This window comes from Toxorhynchites rutilus, chromosome 3 (assembly GCF_029784135.1).
Source record: "Toxorhynchites rutilus septentrionalis strain SRP chromosome 3, ASM2978413v1, whole genome shotgun sequence".
NCBI lineage: Eukaryota > Metazoa > Arthropoda > Insecta > Diptera > Culicidae > Toxorhynchites > Toxorhynchites rutilus.
The window spans coordinates 103,334,719-103,351,968 of record NC_073746.1 but is presented as its reverse complement, the minus strand read 5'-3'; the positions used below and the strand labels follow the sequence as shown (position 1 = coordinate 103,351,968).

The 17,250-nt window shown below is 41.6% G+C and overlaps 2 protein-coding genes across 2 annotated transcripts in view; one reads left to right on the top strand and one right to left on the bottom strand.

Annotated features, from left to right (window-relative positions):
* Positions 1–11,862, top strand: part of LOC129773362 (uncharacterized) — a 56,073-nt gene extending 44,211 nt beyond the window's left edge. The window contains exons 13-18 of the mRNA XM_055776960.1: positions 6,394–6,486; positions 6,581–6,855; positions 6,913–7,403; positions 7,458–8,262; positions 11,083–11,341; positions 11,407–11,862. Coding sequence (XP_055632935.1) covers positions 6,394–6,486; positions 6,581–6,855; positions 6,913–7,403; positions 7,458–8,262; positions 11,083–11,341; positions 11,407–11,854 — 2,371 coding nt within the window. The 3' untranslated portion in view covers positions 11,855–11,862. The remainder of the gene's footprint in view (positions 1–6,393; positions 6,487–6,580; positions 6,856–6,912; positions 7,404–7,457; positions 8,263–11,082; positions 11,342–11,406) is intronic.
* Positions 11,863–14,827: 2,965 nt separating this feature from the next.
* LOC129776076 (guanine nucleotide-binding protein-like 1) lies at positions 14,828–17,242 on the bottom strand. The gene is made up of 4 exons (XM_055781473.1): positions 16,956–17,242; positions 16,519–16,871; positions 16,315–16,461; positions 14,828–16,260 (listed from the first exon to the last, which is right to left on the bottom strand). The coding sequence occupies exons 1-4, from the start codon at positions 17,032–17,034 to the stop codon at positions 15,064–15,066; spliced, it is 1,776 nt and encodes a 591-aa protein (XP_055637448.1). The 5' UTR covers positions 17,035–17,242; the 3' UTR covers positions 14,828–15,063.
* Positions 17,243–17,250: the final 8 nt, after the last annotated feature.

The following is a 17,250-nucleotide window of genomic DNA, read 5'->3' as shown; positions in this document are numbered from 1 at the left end:
CATTCGTAGTTGATTGTTTCCGATGGAATATTCACCGCCATTCTGGGAAGCACCAAAAAACTCATTTCCCGAGAGAAACTTGAGTTTCGAGAACTAATTGCAACCCGAATCCTTTGCTTCGCCCTAGATGCGACGTGGTCGATTCCTAGAACCGGAATGTCTACACGTTCTCGATCCAGATTCAACCTTTGGCTAAGTCGTTCCGACACGAAATTACTTTCCGAGCCAGAGTCGAGGAGAGCTCGTGCAGTTATACGATTGCCGTCATCATCCACAAGTACAATCACAGCAGTTGCCAACAAAACCTGCGATGAATGTTTGGAAACCCATGCAGTTGGTATCACCGTATTTGCCGATAGATTAACTCCTGGCGCCGAAGATGAACTCGATTGAACCTGTTTCTTCGCTGCTAGGTTACCGTTGGGGCTCCTTGGGGTAGCAACAAACCTTGGCTGGTCCTCCCTACCTCTGTAGCACACCAAAGTATGGTGTCGACCACTACATCTCCTACATATGATTTTCGATGAGCACTCTTTCGCATGATGACCCTTTCGGAAACAGTTGCGACAAAGGTTGTGTGTACGCAATACTCTTTGCTTCTCAGTAACCTCCATTTGCCGAAATACACTACACTGGTTAAGCCAATGATTCCCAGTATAACCGAAGCAGCGGGGCCTAACGTTGACACTACCCTTCGTAACTGTTGGTTTCTCCCTTGTTGGTTGTTGTAGTTGACGTTGACTTCTTCCCTCATGAGTTCTTGTTGGCAGAGAATCTAATCAACGAAGCCTTCGCTGCATGAATTCGACTAGTTCATCGATCGTATCTCGATCCTTGGTGGCTGTAAACTCTTCCCATCCTCTACGGGTCAGTGGATCCAGGCGTGACGATGCCAAATGCACCAATAGAAGATCCTTGTAATTAGCTGGCTCTACGATTTGGTCAAGTATCCGAATTGTCCTGACCAGTCCTTCCAACAGGGCGTGCAAATCTCCGGACGATTCCTCAGTCATCGTTGGCAGTTGGAATAGAGTTTGTACATGCTGCTTCATCAGCTGTTTGCTGTTATCGTATCTTCTGCACAACATGTCCCACGCTATTTGAAAGTTGCCAGCAGTAATCGGTAATGGATCGACTAAATTCCTTGGCTCTCCCTGCAAACATCCCTTCAGGTAATGCAGCTTCTCCACTTCCGGTAAATCCGCCTTAGAATAAATCAATGATTGAAATAAATCCCGGAAGCTCAACCACTCGCATATCTCTCCACTGAAGGTTTGTAATTGTATTGGAGGCAGGCGTACATGGTCCAGTGTACCTTGCATTGAGGGCTCGCTGCCTCTACCAGAGCGACCAGGTCCGTCCTCCCTCTCCCTAACTCTGTCCAACAGGAAAGACTTGGACTCGTAGTAACCGTTGCCGAATTCCTGTCTTTCCTTCTCAAGATTATCATCTGACTCCTCGTAGTCTTCGTGGGCCCTAATTTCCACCAGCGTTTGCCCGAATCTTTCCCATAGTTCGTCCAACTTCTCCAACCGTACCTCCACCTGAGAATTATCCACCTCACTCCGGAAGTTTTGTATAAAACGTCGGATGTCGTTGAAGGATGCCTGAATATCCTTCAATTTTACCAGTAGAAATCGCAGGGATGGAGGTCTCATGGTAGTAGATCCAAAAACAGCAGGCATCATGACACGAAAAACAACGAAGAAAGTTACGGTGTAGTATTCTGAAATAAAGCCTAGCTTCGCATATACCATGTAATTTACCTGACAAACTAGTTTATGGTGTCCCAAAATCACAAATTGATCAGAATACTACAGCTCGTACAGTCGACCAGCCTCAGGGTGATTCAAATTGGAGGGAAGAGGAGGAAAAACCACCGTGTAATATCTATGTTTTCTGGCCCCGGCGAACCATATACTGTTGTATCTCACCTGGAGAAAACAACAGCTGCACCAATAGTGTCTGCCGTTCGTTTCAGTAAATCCACAGCCACCACACGACTTCAGAATCCCAGAGAATACCGTTGGAAAAGTTTGTTCCAAAAAATGTCGCTCAAGATCCAATGAAGCATGAACGTTTTATCAAATATGTAATCCTTCCCCATAAATACAGTTCGGCCAATAGTTAACTCAATCACTCGATGTAGGAAATAAGGTGGCAATCAACAAAGAGGCAAGGATATTTATTTAGTTATGTGTATTTCTGAAAACTTCGGCTGGCATATACGTTCTTCACTCACCGAACAGAAAATACTAAGCTGCTTCCTCTTCTTGTTGATGCTGACTCTAAAGGCGCGTCCACATTATGCCGAATGATACCGATCGGCCTGTACCAGGCGGCATATTCGGTTCGTTAAGTAATGTGGACGCCCCATCGGGTGCACGAAGCCGAAGTCCCATCGGATGCACGAAGCCGTCACGAACACACGAAGCACTATGTCGTCAACGCTAATTTACTTCGTTTTGTTTTGGTTCGACTTTCTCGAACCGGACCCACTTGTTTCGGTTTGGGTTCGGTTTGATTCGAGTCGGTTTTCGGCACGTCGGCAAGCCCGGGCGGTACGTCCACATTTAGTCGGCTTTACCGGGCGGCTAAGGCCGATTAGCGTAATGTGGACGCGTCTTAAGAGACGAAAGGTTTATTGAATCGAAGGATCGTCCAAAACACCCTTTATGTTGAATCAGTGGATCTCCCAAAAGGCGAATCTCAATGAGTATCCAACTGTACGCCAAGAAGTCTACCATCCGTTTCCACAAAGTTACGCCGCAATAATTCTTCCAGCTACCGTTTGTCCTTCAGTTATCATGCTTGTTTCCAGCAATAATCAAGCACCATGTTTCTCCAGACAACACAATATTCCCAAATTGTCCACGTCCGAAGTACAAATGTGCGTATAGGTGAATTAATTCCACCACAATCAATTCAACACAGCATAAATAGTTTACAAATTCAGTACAAGTTTTTTTCAAAATTCACATTTCGTCCACAAAATTTTTCAATTTTCATAACATTGTTTCGGAAACACATTAGCACAATTAAAAAAAACGTTCATACGATTCCACAGGTTCAGTTAAATGAAACACCATGTTATTCAAACCAGTTCACAAATGAATTTTACATATTTCAATTTAAAAATGTTAGGAGTCAGTCTCACACAACACGAATTGTTCCAATAGCACGTCCAAAGTAGAAAAAGTCCACTTAATTGAACGCTTTCAGTCCGATATTCTTTTCGCCTTTTCGATAATTATGGCGTATTAAAAAAAAATAATTTCCTTTTCTTCCGCTTCAATTGAAATTGTTCCCCGAAATAAAACGTCCTTGTTCCACTATTTGTATGGCGATTATTCGCCAATTCAAATGGCGAGCGGTTATAGAAACCGCGAACACAAAGCACTTCGCCAATTGTTCACACTACAATCCGGCTCGAAGGACCAAAATGTTGGGTGTCCGGCCCACTTCGAAAGCTCAGTTATTCCTGACACCCAACACTACTTGGGAAAGTCCTTTCCCCACCAAAATAGTGTTCCTCTAACGTCGGTGAACACACATAAAAACCACTATATTCACGCAGTGCCCAGGCAAACATTAATCCACGAACAATCAGCACAATCAACAGCGGAGGGTTCTTCCTCTTAATTGAAAACAGACAGTGCTGGTACAACTATACATTTAATCCATTTAAACACTTCTACAATATATTTACAATTCACATTTCACAATATTATAATTTACATTAATATTCGAAACGAACGACACTGACATACAATCAATACACTCTGTGTTTCCCGTGGTGGATTACTTGAGACTGAAGTCGCTCCGTCGATCTACAGAATTTTCTGCTCATCTCCCTTGATCGCTACGCTGTGCGATGCTTCCGATCGCCTTCAGCTGTGGTGAAGTTGTCAATTCCTCCATTTCTCTCTTTCGTACAGGAGAGAGCGGCTATAAGGTAATTCTTCTCTTTCCTGCTATGGTACACCCAACCCGCGATCCCAGATGATCAAACCGTACCGTGTTTACAATTTAACTATTGTTTGCTAACAGCTGACCAGGGTATAACTTCCCTACGATGCATGATTTGGGGTGATCAGTTAGTCACGAACAATCATCATTAGACACAGTTTTCGTTCAATATGTTTCTGCGATATCGAAGAAAAACCTCTTATTTCATCACATAAAATAAATATTCGATGCGTTGAAGTAAATTTTCATTCATAATTTTGATTTTGAAAGCATGTTTATTCTACCTGAATATCCATCATTATTTTCGCCTCCACACTGAGAGGAAAATTTAGTAAATATGACGAATTTTTTGGTACATGTTACTTAATTCTCTAGTCATTTTCTACCCTACTAATCATTGGTACATGTTACAAAAAAAGAATGGTAGGCACATATGTCAAACAAACTACAAATTGTTGGTCCAACATTGGTGCAATAACAGTGAAAATTTTGCTTCATATTTGTGAGAAGTAATCATCAGGGATAATGACAATATTTTTTAATGATTATTTTTAATTTAAAAAATTGTATTTGATTGCGTTTAATTCTACATACTTAGAATACATTATACTAATAACTTATTCTATAAACAACATCAATAATTCTCATTGGAATCATTCTATAAACTGCGTACAAGAGGCAATTTTTAATCGCAGTCTCAACCACCTCAATTTGATGAGCATTTCCAAAGCAAGTTCCCGTTCCTCTTCCTGCTGCATCGCTCTGATTTGCATTAGCTGATTAGCAGAGTGACCGTAGAATTAGCACGTTTCATCCGTATTTTGTTCTCTCGTGTCCCTATGAAGAAAAGAAATACATATGTTAATGATATTAAATATGCAATAAATTATGTATGTTCACCTTAAGTTTTTTACGGTCGATGATGTGTTGAAGAAAGATTCCAATCTTAGCGACAAACTCGCCGTTACCTTCAATCCCATAACTTGGATGGTTTTTGGTAAATAAGTATTACGAGTCTGGGATCATGCCAGCTGTAAAGACAAGGAAAAAGGTCAAAAGTGTTGTAATGTATAGAATATAACTGATGTTTATCCTTGGCGGGAATATGAAAATAGTTTCCCGACCGAGGTGACTGATGTAATGATGTAAAAAAACGAATACTTATCTCCGATTTGTTTATGATGAATGATTGTACTGCATATAATTTTAAGGTCAACTAAAAAAGAAAAAAATGGTATTAGGTCAATTTTCCCCGCCGAAAATATGAAAACAAATTCTCGGGGGAGATGAATACATAATTGAATTCAATAAAAACAAAGTGCTTACCTCCGAATCGCTTCGTCTCCAAAAGACAAAAGACAAAGTGCGCACATCACAGTTGTTAGGTATGACAATAAAAACAAACTTACTAATGGTATGAAGTAAAATATACGAATTCCTGGTAGGAACATTCATTGCGTCTGACATCTTTTTTACGCAATTTTAGTAATATTTACAAAAAATGTGTATATTTTACCAATGTTTTTGCTACTAAAGATTTGGTAGCTGCTTTTACTAAACTATTTCTCCAGTGCAATGAAAGCACACGAAGCTTAATGCCGTCTACGCGAATATACTCTTCAAAATCAGAATCCGAATTGGATTACGATTCCAATACAACAAAAGCAAAAGCAGCATTCTCATAGTCTTTATTTTTAGATTTTCCAAAACAATACTCGAAACTTGACAGTTCAGTATAGTTGTATTAGTGAACCCGAGTGCCAACCCGTGAAACATCTCAGCGCGAAACTAACAGCCTTTTTTTGTAAATTAAAAATGCTTGAAATCAACATTATTAAACTGCAATATTTCTCCGAATATTTTGAACTTTATGACCCAATTTCATAGTTCCTTCATCTACAACATGTAAACAAACCAATCTGTCAAAGATAGATTCGGACGAATTGTGTAGCGGTGTATCGAATGTCATCAAGTGTCGAATCAACGAATGACAAAAATCCTTTGACTCGTGCCACTCGCGTTGGAAGGTAATCCACAACGAACGGATTACCCTCCAACGCGAATATTCGATGCTTGACATTGGGGCTCGTAGTTCGTCCAATATTTGGGGGTGTTCGTAGCATCGTGTGGCCCGTCTTTATTGTGGCACTGGGGTTGAAACTGAACAAAAACGAATTCGCTATAATTATTTCTCTCAGTATATCAAAACCCGTGAATCTTCCCACTTTCTATCTTCCATCTCGGGTAAGATCAACGTGATTTGACATATGCTACAGGTGTGCCATTTTTTTTGTATTGTACACGAAAATTACTCATAGATATAAAATGGCGCGCAGTGCTGTGTTCAGAAACTCGGAAAAACTTGTGAATTTTGTTGATATAAATCCGTTTTTCTGTATGTTTCTACACAAAATTAAATTGAAGACAAAGTGATCTAAAATTTCGTTCAAAATTCCTGACAAATTGTACGCTATTTACTGATACTAACGCAAGGACCTTCATAGCATACCTAGTAAGGTAAGAGATCTGGTAAGATAAGCAGTGACAGGTACCTGGTTTTGTTTTGTTTTACGTACGATTATTTGATTTTGTTACTTTAAACCGTTGCAAGACCTCTGATACAGTTTTCGGTAGTATTTGAGTGCTTTAATTGCGCGATGGTACGTTTGTGCTGTATTCCAATCTGTCGCAACGCGAAAGCTAGCTGCGATAACGGAGCGGGCTTACACCGTTTCCCAGCAGATCCTGAGTTACGTAGAAAGTGGATTGAATTTGTCGGTGCCGATCCAAACAAATTCCGCTGGAGGACTAAATGTATCTGTTCGGATCATTTCTCCCACTCCGAACTTATAGAAGAAAATGGGCAGATAAAGCTGCTAACGGGGGGTAAGTTCCATCGATTGATAGCAATTCATAGCTCATATTCATGTGTTTCTCCACCAGCCGTACCTATGGCATTCTCCTGCGAAGACAACGAAGAAGATGACAGCGTTATGCGGGAAGATGTGATGACATCGGAAGAACCTTCCACTGCGAGTATTGCAGAAGACGGAACAGCAATTGAGGAGATTGAACTGAGATCGTTGTTTTGTCGAATTTGCTTAAGGAAACAGCCCGTTTTGTTGCCTCTCAATTCAAAGCTACACAACGCGACACTAACCGATATCATCTACACAATCTCCGGAACAAAGCTCGATTGCAGTGGTATGGTTCCTACGAAAATTTGTATGGGATGCGTTTCGAAAGCTGATCTAGCTTTCAAAGTTCGCATTGAGTTCATACATAATGAACGAATATTACAAAATTTGCTAAACAACGGAAAACTGGAACACCATTATATATCTTATGAGGCTAATGGATGTGCCCCCAAGGATGTAAATGAAACGTACTTGAATGATTTGATTTCGGCTGTCAAACACGAAGTCACGGAACAGGTATGTATCCAAAATTTCAACGTGTTCAAGTATTAGTTAGCTTTTCAATTGCAGCCGCTCGAAATTCAACAGCCCAAAAAGGGAGGAAAGGGTCGCAAGCAGAGCCCTAAGAAGCAGCTATCAACCACACATGTTGAGATTGACACAACGGATCCATCGGAAGATACCGAAGAATTCTTCCTGGAAGAACATTTAAATGAGGAACTTGAACAGGAACCGGAACTAGAGGAAAAAGATGTACCATATATAGAACATGCTAGTTCTGCGAACATATTGAAGCAGGAAATAGTGTCGGATTCTGAGAACGAAAGTGATAGTACCACGAAAAAGTACGTTTACTCGTGGACGGAATTGTGTAAGCCAAAAGCAGCTCCCAAACCGAAGAAGCTTGTTATCGAAGACCGTCCGAAGCCCAAGTTTGTTCCATACACCTGCTACATCTGCGACACATCGCACGCCGATGCCGATGCACTTGATATACACCTGGAAGAGCACGTTGGTTTGCTGCCATACACCTGCGATGATTGCAACACGCCAACGCATCCTTTTGTCTACAAATCGCTGACTGCGCTCAACAAGCATCTCCAAACCCATTTGTATCCGTACAAGTGTCATGAATGTCCGCTGCGTTTCCTGGACAAAACTGCCCTTGGAACACATTTACGCTACAAACGTGATGATGAAAACAAGGATGGCCACACGTGTGATTACTGTGGACAATTCTTCACTATGAAGCGACGATTTAAGATACATATCGCGAAGCATATCGCGTTGGAAAAGGGTAAATACAAATGTGAACACTGCGGCAAGACGTTCGGTGACAGTAATCTTCTTAGGCGGCATGTTAGGATACACACAGGTTTGTATATTCTTCATTTTTTTGGAACTCATAATACACAACTTATCAAATTCAGCTAGTAAAGTTCAAACTTCAAAATGCAAGAACAATGACAAATTTCCTGTTTAAGGGCGGACCCCGGTCTGGAAAATCTAAAAAATCGAATTTTTGTTTTTTCAATTTTTAAGAAGGCTATGCCGTCAAAAATGTTGTCCTACAAGGATTTTTCGATATGTGATTTCGTTTGAAAATTACAGCCAATAGTATGAGGTTACCTCAAGAGATATAGTATTGCTGTAGACATTTTTAAACGCATTTTTCTCGAAACCATGTTTTTTCAACTGGTGGTATCGATATTCGAATTTTCAAAAACACCTATGTAACGCTACAGGTATTGTCCCAAAGTGTCAAAATATTAATTTGAATTCTTCCTGCGACACCCCGTTGCTTCAAGGTACCGGTTTTCAGACAGCATCTACGCATCCACCTGTCAACAGCGTAATAATCATTATTCGCACATTCAAAAATCTAAAATATATCTTCAAATATACCATAAACAATAACCAAAATACATAAACACTCTACTTTATCCCTAACCTTCGAAAAAAAATCACGAAAATTCATAATTTTTTAAGCAAGCTTTTTTATATTTTACGCAGTAAGTCCAGTTCTTCAACCGCTACTTTAGATTTCGTCTTCGAATGAAGCTTGAAACATTTAGAATCCGCAATCACTGTTCAATTTATAGTAACGGTCGTAGTAGGCCTATGTCAAATCGTTTATCAGCAACTCAACTCAATCGAATCTATTTTTCAAGTGCATTCTGCTTTTAAAAACCAAAATCTTGCAACTTTTTTCCCCATTTTCCGGTACTTTCGTATTAGCGTCACCGGAGCCGAAATACAATAGATAGCAATTACTTAACCGGGCAAACGTATGCCGTCCGACGCTCGCTAACGCTCGGTCGGACCTAACTAAAGGATCGTCTCCTATGTTTCAAATTAATCGGGCAATCGATGGAACTCAGGTTTGTTTGCGAAAGACCGCCGCTTCCGACGGCGGGTCGGCGGCCGACTCGGATTGCGCCACCGCGGCGGCTTAGGGCCGCCTCTGTTCCTTATCCTCGATTGATGGGGACTACGTCCCCATTACGTTGACCTCAGAATAAATTTAAATAAGAAAAACTAATTCATAATGAAAATTGCGCTCCGGTGGCGCCTTAAATACACCAAATCCCATATACGCATTTTCGTAGCACTAAAAAATGACAAAACACTGCATACAACAAGGCAACAACAATACAAATAATATTTGAATGCCAGTGCGAACAATAAAAATGCTATCTATCATATTTCGGCTCCGGTGACGCTAATACGAAAGTACCCGTTTTCCCTATAAGAGGAGCGAACGTTTTCAAGACCCGGGCTTTGTTTATTTTACTTTTGTGGGCGAGCTAGAATTGGAATAAATGTTGTAATTTGAGTAATTCGTATTTTTTAGTTGATACTGAATATACTGAAATTTCAGAATCTACACAAATGTCAGTAGTGCTCTTATGATTTCAAACGCTAGGAATAATTGATGTAAAAACGTAGTCCATTCATTTTATTTAATTCGATTATTTTTGTCTTTCACAACAATACTTTCTCTATGTAGGGGATTAATATAAGAAAGGTAACATTTTTCGAAAAAAATTACTATGCACATATTTATATAAAAAAGAGAGTTTTTCCCACGAACGTATAAATCATCACGGGAGAACGGCTGATCAGATCTACGTCGTCCATTTATATTGTGAATTGGTCTTCACCCAAATTAGAATGATAGAGTACTTTGGAAAATTTTGGAGATGATTTGAAAAATTCGAAAAAATTGACTTTGCACATCTTTATATATAAAAGAGAGTTTTTCCCACTTATGTATAACTCATCATCACGGGAGAACGGCTGATCAGATCTACGTCGTCCCTATATTTTGTGAGTTTGTCTTCACCCAAATTAGAATTATAGAGTACTTTGGAAAATATTTGAGATGATTATAAAAATTCGAAAAAAATTGACAATGCATATCTCTATATATAAGAAGGATATTTAAAATAAAAAGGGAAAATTCGAAAATAAGAGGTACGCATATATATATGTTCCGCAGTGAAAATCATCATTTAGATCAATTTGACAGATCTCAACGATAACAAACAAACTCTCTTGAAGTATATCCGTTATTTTTACCAACCAAAAGTGCACCCGTGGCCGAGTGGTTAGCGTCTCACATTATCATGCCGGGTATTCGGGTTCGATTCCCGTTCTGGCCGGGGGAATTTTTCGTCGATGAAATTTTCTCCGACTGTGGTCACGCGTATTCTAGAGCTTGCCCCTCAGAATATATTTAAGGCGTGTTATTAGGCTTAAGAAATCTCAACTAAGTATTAATAAATGACGCTAGTTAATGCATACGTTGAGACGGCAAAAGTTCCACAGGGAACGTTAACGTCATTCAAGAATAAGAAGACCAACCAAAATATTCTCTAGAAATACATTATATGGCGTAACAACGTTTGCCGGATCTACTAGTTTTGTATAAGTATAATCAATTTTCAGTTTGGAAATGTAGTCCATTAGGCGAAAACGGGTCACATAACAATGTGATATCAATTTATTTATTCGTTTGGATTGGATTGGACCAATCATGGTGGAACATAATTTAACTTGGTTGCTACATCATTGCAAAACGAAAAACTTCTTACGGGCTTTGAAAAAAAAACTAACAAGAATTGGTGTAAATATTATAGAAATGCATGAGCCCAGATTATCCTTCCCTCACTTCGGGAATTTTCTTTTTTAGGCGAGAAACCGTTCGAGTGCAAGAAGTGTGGCCGCCGGTTCAACCATGAGGATAACTTTAAAAACCACAAACGTTCCCACATTGGAGAAAAGGCATACATCTGTGATGTTTGCAAAAAAAATTTCGTTAATGGAACCTATCTGCGTTATCACATGGCGAAGCACTACCCGGATGATCCGAAATATAGGGTTCAGAAGAGGGCCCCACCGAGGCCCCGCTACGATACTGAGGGTCAGGAGACTACCACACATTCGAATCGGTAAGCACATGCGAGGTCGGAGGGCGCACATTTGCGTACACTCATGCTACATTCACTATCCACAGGAGAAAGGCACAGAAGATATTCCAATGTGAAGAGTGCGATAGGCCGTTTTCATTCAAATATTTACTGACCGAACACATGGCAACCGTGCACGGGATTACACCGGAGCGAAGCCTAGAGTGTCCGTACTGTTCGAAGTCATTCAAGAACAGGCAGAGACTCAATTGCCACATAGACAGCCACGAAAACAACCGACGCTACAAATGCAAGTTCTGCGACAAGTCCTTCGTACAGAAGGTGAATTGTGTGGCTCATGAACGGATTCACACTGGTGAAAAACCGCACGTCTGTAGGATTTGCCCGGCTGCATTTGTCACCTCCTCCGGGAGGAAGAAACACGAAAGAACACATCAGGGGGTAGAAATCATTCTGGCGGATAGTGTTCCAGAAGAACAACTCGAGGAAGTAATTAAGGATGAAGATGATAAAGAAATTGTTTCAACAATTTAATCGATAAAAACACTTCAAGTACTATCGATTGTTTTAATTGAAACTTTGTTCGAAAGCCCTGTCTATTTATTTCACAGCATATGTTCATGTAGATTTGGGGTATAGCCGGATGGCATTGGAAGCGAAGTTTGTGTCGTGATCATAATGAAATTTCTTCTGTACAGGTTGGCAATTGGATGATCTCATTCTGAAACTTTGGGCCCTATAATGTAAATCGAATCGAGAAATTGATACATTCAATATCTCTATCACACAGATAGCGTTCCATCGGTACTTCGCGTACCTGCAGGCATAAAATGGACCCCATTCGTGGTCCTTAGCTTCCTGTCCAGTAACTCCTATCCCTACCTCCCAGTGGTGCCAGCTGGGGTACGAGTAACCATAGAGAAGATCGGGTAACCAATCCCGATGGGATCTTGGTCGTATGCTGACAGGGAAGGGGGCCTATCCGAGCGTCTGTTCACCATGGAGGTGCGGCTCAAAACAGCGTCTGTTCCCCATGTCAGTAGCGACTGATCACTGTATTCGTGCCAGCGAGGAATCTAAAAAGAGGTTTATGCGGAGAGCGGGCTTCATGGGGCACAATTTTCAACAAGTTCAGTTTATCTGCTTCGCCGACGATGTGGACGTAATCGAAGAAACACATGTGACGGTAGCGGACTTGTATACACGACTGGAACACGAAGCAGAACTGATTGACCTTAGGATTAATGCGTTCAAGACTAAATACATGATAGCAAGAAAGACTGATCGCAACAGAATTCTTCTTGGTAGTAGTTTTGTGGTCGAAGGCGAGGAGCTCCAGTTGGTAGAGGAATTTGTTCACCTTGGCTCGTTGATAACCGACAACAACAACAGCTGTGAAATTCAAAGACGCATAGTCAATGAAAGTCGTGATGATAATCACTTGGAGCCAGGCCCGGACTATACGGTGGGTGCAATAAGACATCCCATCCGAGCTCCCGTAGCTTCTGGCGGGTCATCAAAGATGTGTGAGGTCGAGCGTTGTCCTGGTGGAAAATAACATCATTCCTATTGATCATTTCTGGTCGTTTCTGGTCAATTACCTGCTTCAAACGGTCAAGCTGCTCACAGTAGAGAACCGAGTTGAGAGTCTGGCCATAGTTGAGCAGCTCATAGTGGATGATTCCCTTCCAATCCCACCAAACACACAGCAAAACCTTCCTGGCCGTCAATCCGGGTTTGGCGATAGTTTGGGCCGGTTCGCCGCGCTTCGACCACGACTTTTTTCGCTTTAGGTTGTCGTACGTGATCCACTTTTCATCACCTGTCACCATCTTCTTCAAAAATGGGTCGAGTTCGTTCCGTTTCAGCAGTGCATCGCAGGCGTTGATTCGGTCTAAAAGATTTTTTTGCGTCAACTCGTGTGGCACCCATACATCTAGCTTTTTTTAGGAATCCAATCTTCTGCAAATGGTTCCAAACGGTTTTATGGTCTATACCCAGTTCTGGCCAATCGAGCGAGTGCTCACATGCCGGTCTACTTGGATGATTTCAACGATTTTATCGGTTTTCACGACGATTGGCCTACCAGTACGAGGTGTATCTTCGACAACCACTACACCAGAACGAAATCGATCAAACCAACGCTGTGCTGTGCGAATCGTTAGAGTATCGGGTTCATAAACTACACGATTTTTTTCGGCCGCCTTCGTTGCAGTTTTACCTCGCAGGTAGTAAAAACGTAAAATATGGCGAATTTCTTGCTTGATGAACTCCATCTTTGACGCGCTATAACTTGAAACTGAGAAGGACCATCACAACACTGTCAAAACGACACTTGTAGCACAGATTGTCGTCTTTAAATAGCCGTATAGTATGATCCGATGCGGTAAGTACAACACAAGACCAAAGGATTGCTAAGATGGCCGCCTTTCAGTAGCCAGCATAGAAAATCATGAGCATAGAAATCATAACCTAAAATTCAAAATGAAGTGCTCCGCGCGATTCTTCGGCTGTGATTTGAATTGCAAATCGTCAAGAAAGCTTCCGGATGGGTATCCAAACATCGCTTGCCAAAAAAAAACTATCCAACGTAATCAAATATTAACATATATGACTCCAAACATTAAACAATACGTGAGCCCCCTAAGCGCGAGCCCTGTTTTATGCTGCCTACGCTCAATTTGCATTGGATGGGATAGGGTTGCCAGAGCCCCGCACAAGACATGTTTAAGTGTTGCCATATATTGACAATATACGACATTTCTTTTTCGCCAACCCAATATGTACATTTCTAGATCAACATGTCAAAAGGGCCTATCTTCTTTGATCGATTCTCTTGGGCGACTTTCTCTTCCGATAACCACGGCCTTTCAGACAGATATTACTCCAGTTTTGCCATGTAGTTTGATAAACGAGATTCCCTTTCACACTTCTCATATCATCGAACACATAAGGAAATGCTGTTACTGCTTAGTTATTAATGAAAGAGAATGTAGATGAAGAGAATCGATCAAAGAAGATAGGCCCTTTTGACATGTTGATCCAGATTTTACCAATGTTTGCATAACCAAAGATCTGGTACCTCCTTCAGTAAGCTCTCGATGACACGGTTGCCCACGAGCCTCCGATGAAACCAAATGAACGGTAATACACTTTTGTTTAGAAGTTCGTTTATGTATAACCGTTCTCTTGTATAACCCCGTTGAATTTGGCCAGCAACTGGTCATACTACTTTCAGTCCCGCGTTGTTGCCATGTTTTGCTTCACTTAGTAAACATACTGCTTCCATAGATTCCAAAATCACTGAGTGTTGTACTGGACAAAAAAAAGTACCGATTCTAGATTTCCATTTGCACGAGTGAACTGTCTCATAGTACATCTTGGCGAAGAACAATAGAAACGCTTCTCCAATATGCTGGATAGCAATGGACGTTTGATATGGACACAAACAAAACGACATTCTCTGAGACGAACCAGCCTAGGAGGCTGAAAGTCTCAAAAATAAAGAAAACGACATTCTGTGCGAGCTTTAAATTTTATTGCATGAGCAAAATAGTGTTCTTTCTATAGAAATGCATAGAGACTTACAAACGGTGAAACAACAATATATATATATGTATAACAAACTGGTGCTACCTCTCAGTATTCGTACCACGATGTAATCACTTCATTGGTTCCATAAAATATGAAAAGCGTATAGGTAAAAAATGCTGATAAAACTTCTATTCTCGCAGGCGCGTCATTCATTCCGGACTGCCGCTGAGCAAGGAGAAGGGATTGGCCATAGCCGTGCTGGAGCTGACGGGAGACAGCATCGAATTACCCTCCTCATCCTCCTCATTGTCGGCATCGTTGCTCGCGGCGCCTGCAATATCTTCCGTATCGGTGTCCGACAGGTAGTCATCATCATCCTCTTTTGTGCTGTTATCAGACAGGGCTTGGATTTGACTGATGAGTGCCAGTTCCGGATCGTTCCGCAAACTTTCGCGCATCCGATGAAATCCAATTGGTTTCAAGGAGAGTGAAATCTTCCCGTCCAAAGCCATTCGCAGAATGCTGTTGGCAGCGCGGTATGTATCAGGCCTTGCTGTCTTCGCAGTTAGGAAGCCCCGCTTAATTGCCCACGCATCAGATATATCGAGCGCAGACCAGCCTCCGCTCGCATCATTTTCCGGATGCTTCATGTTGAGTAGAGTTGGTAGATCCAGACGCTCGGCTAGATATCTAATCGATGCGTACGGTTCACGAAGTTGGGCAATTGGATAACTTCCCATCAGCACTTGAAGCCTTCTCGGGATGGAAGATGGAAACACCAGGCCGGGACAGTCACACAAACGAACCGTGTTCGTGAGGAATATTGTCTGAAAATGTTTCGTATGACCCGGTGTTCTGCTGACCGAAACGACCTTTTTGCCCATTACTGCGTTGAGGAGAGATGATTTTCCCACATTAGGAAACCCTACGCATCCAATGGTTAGCACACCATTTTTGAATCTTACTAATTCCTCGAACGAGAAATCTTTTTCCTCCTCGTGAACCCCTTCTGACTCCACTGGTTCGTCATCCTCTCCGTCTATGTCCATGGGAGCACTTCTCTCTTCGAGGATTTTCTGCTGCCACGAGCTCAGGTCGACGTCGTTGCCTGCGTACTCCTGACAGATGTTATAGATCTGTTGAGCACCTTCGGCAGCCATACGCATTCGACCTTTGCGGCGACGTATTTTCAGACCTTGACTATTCTCTCGCTTGCCACGCAAGTTGTACGAAGGATAAGACGTGAAAAGCACAATCTTGATATCTCTGTATTTCTCCTCGAAGTAGCGCTTCCAAGCAAGCACTACTTCAGGTTCGACAAGGTCTACCTTGTTCATTACTAAAATCATGCGCTTACCCACATCCTCCGTCACGTAGTGGTATAACGAGGGTGGGAACATTAGGGTCTAAAAAAAGACTATTGTTAGTATCGTTACTGTCCAAAATGTTCCACAGTTTACCGGAAATCGCGCATCCACAATCACAAGCACCATTTCAGACAGTTCAAGCACACGCCACAGTTGACGCCAGGTCTCCAAATTTAGCTCGCAGAAACTTAACGATTTCATGTCATCGTAGTGAGTCTTCTCAAGATATGTGATGTATTTCTGTAACGCAAATTTTTGTTTTATCAAAATTTTTCAAAGCAAAATTGTGTCGCTTACAAAAAAGTACCGGTTCTCGTTAGCATCCAATTGCTCCTTGGACATCTCGAAGGTCCATTTCGGTCGCTTAGGAAAATCGTATCCCACGAAGTAGTTGTCCCCCAGTTCCATTTCCTCTTCGCTGCACGGCACAAGTGCATTTCTGGCTTCCTCCTTCAGCTCACGGAGTTGCTTGCCCGTCTCGCGTTGAAATTGCAGCACGAACCGGTTGGTTTTACTGCGGGGATCCTTCATGGGTTGCATATTAATTTTTTCCACGTTATCAGGAAATGACTTTGGAATATCGCTATCTTCGCTGACATCGCTTGATTCCTCATCGTGCAGCTTTCGAATGATGTTATGGGAAGTGCTCGCTGGAGGATAAATTGTGGTGAAAATGTGATGCAGAAGCACAGCTCTCATCCGGATGTTAATGACAACCCTTTGTGCAAACTTACATTTGGCCTGTTTCTTAACCAGAAGCTGTTGCTTCTTCTGTTTTCCGCTGAACGGAACCTTTCTTCTTCCTTGGGGCATACTTGCAGTTTTCCGACTTACGAAACAGCAGGATTTTACGTTTTATTTTGGCACTCCCTTGAAATGTCGATCATATCAGATTTCTATCAAAACAAACACGCGAATGTGCCGTTAGCGAAAAGGTAACCCAAGTTGATTAGCAAACGTTGGGAAATTTATTTCAGCTGTCAAAATTGTTTCGTCATTTATGCACACTTAAGTGTGCTACACATACAA

What these genes read in the sequence shown, in the direction of transcription:
- LOC129776076 (XM_055781473.1), bottom strand. Translation starts at nt 17,034, where the DNA reads ATGCCCCAAGGAAGAAGAAAGGTTCCGTTCAGCGGAAAACAGAAGAAG. An exon ending in ACGAGAACCGGTACTTTTTT is followed by an intron (nt 16,462 to 16,518) that starts GTAAGCGACACA and finishes TTTGCGTTACAG; the next exon opens with AAATACATCACATATCTTGA. An exon ending in TTGTGGATGCGCGATTTCCG is followed by an intron (nt 16,261 to 16,314) that starts GTAAACTGTGGA and finishes GTCTTTTTTTAG; the next exon opens with ACCCTAATGTTCCCACCCTC.